General features: G+C 41.5%; 1 protein-coding gene across 1 annotated transcript in view; it reads right to left on the reverse strand.

Moving 5' to 3' along the window:
* Positions 1 to 1,145, reverse strand: part of LOC103583605 (matrix extracellular phosphoglycoprotein-like) — an 8,700-nt gene extending 7,555 nt beyond the window's left edge. The window contains exons 1-2 of the mRNA XM_008564873.1: positions 1,047 to 1,145; positions 3 to 41 (exon numbers count right to left, since the gene is read on the reverse strand). Coding sequence (XP_008563095.1) covers positions 3 to 41; positions 1,047 to 1,145 — 138 coding nt within the window. The remainder of the gene's footprint in view (positions 1 to 2; positions 42 to 1,046) is intronic.
* Positions 1,146 to 1,612: the final 467 nt, after the last annotated feature.

A 1,612-nucleotide genomic window follows, 5' to 3' on the forward strand; every position in this document is an offset into this window, starting at 1 on the left:
CTGAAATACCCGTGCTTCTCATGGTGGCCCTTGTATGTTATCTACAAAACCACAATGTTACGTTAATGTGGGCTGATCTCTTACTAAGACGTTTTCTGACTTTTTTTTGACAGTACAAGATTCTTTTTCACTTGAGCCAAGTCGAGTCCTGCTTCTGACGAGAGGTAGTACGTCTTGCAGCCACAGGAGGGCGCGCGGCAGCCAGCTCCTGAAGGAGCAGCTTGTCCTTTTCTCTTTCTACGTAGCTCGACATGTTTTCCCTGACAGCGAAAACACCCTGCTTCCTCTCGCAGGGTGTATCAATGTTACTACCAAATTTCAATGGAAATAGAGCAAGGCAAGTAGAAATATTTTCAGAGAAAAGGGGGTACGGGGATTAGGAGAAAGGCAGATTATACAATATTCATGTCTGATAACTAATCGGCAATACTCACAGCGTGAACATTCAGTCTCTTTTAAGTTTGCAATTTTGGCCTTAGTAATATTCAGTTGAGGTAAAGAACAGAAGATTGTTAGTTCTTAGAGCGGAATTTTCAGAGACTGCCAGGAGAAATCGTGGTAGGCAGAAGTAAGCTGCAATTTGGTGACATGCAAAGCTGAGAGGATTTGTTTAACTTTCTGGATGCGTATGGAAAACTAACTCCGTGTAAACAGGATTCCCTATTAAGACCTGTTAATTGCCTTTCCTTTTTCTCCATCATTTATCACTTTGCTCTCATGTGCATGTGTAGGAAAATATTGTTTGCTGGTAACAATATCCCAGAATTCTTACTCACTTAACCCTTTGAACGTTCCCGACCAAACCATTGCTTCATTTGGAGGAAGACATCACATTGAAGAGAAACAAATCTCTATTCAAAATGCTTTCCTCAAGCATGGTATGAACTACAATACCTCATTAACTAGAACATGCCAAAATTATGTGGTCTCCACTTCCATTCTAAGTACCCGAGACTATTTTGACAGTTAAAATTTTCTTACTGACTTTTTTTTTTTTTTTTTACAGAGCAGAAATAGAGTTATTTGAGAAGACAAATTGTGTTTACCCTCTGTTCTTCCACACAGACTTGCTTAGTTTTCTCAGTCTGTGGTTGAAATGTCTGAAAGGAAACAAGAAACAAAACTTCACCAAATGAAACATTCATTCATTCATTTCATCAAACAACAAATGTTTCGTTTATTTTTCTCTCACTGGATTGTATTTGTGGAAAATCATTCTGACCAAAAGAAGCTGGACACGCTCATCACTTTAATATTTGTTTCAGTGTTAGGAAAGAAAGTGTCAGCTTTCCTCCCCCAGAAAGAGACAACGCCATCTCCGTACAGAACCAAAGCACAGAGTGGATGGTGTGCTTCCAGGTGAAGAAGCTTGGCTGTCGTTGGTATCCACTGAAAGCAAAAGTTGTCACTGGCAAACTGCGAGTTGTTGAATATAAAGTAACTAAAATCAGGGCCGGCCCGGTGGCGCACTGCTACAGTGCGCTGCTTGGGAAGCGNCTGAGAGTCTGGTCTGGAGCTTTCCAGAGGATGTTATCATAGAGGGAGCTGGGTGGCTCTAAAAGGAGCAATGTTGATGGAGCACGCACGGGGACAAATGTGAGTCATCCCCAGA

This window comes from Galeopterus variegatus, unplaced genomic scaffold (genome assembly GCF_000696425.1).
Source record: "Galeopterus variegatus unplaced genomic scaffold, G_variegatus-3.0.2 Scaffold24767, whole genome shotgun sequence".
Classification (NCBI taxonomy): Eukaryota; Metazoa; Chordata; class Mammalia; order Dermoptera; family Cynocephalidae; genus Galeopterus; species Galeopterus variegatus.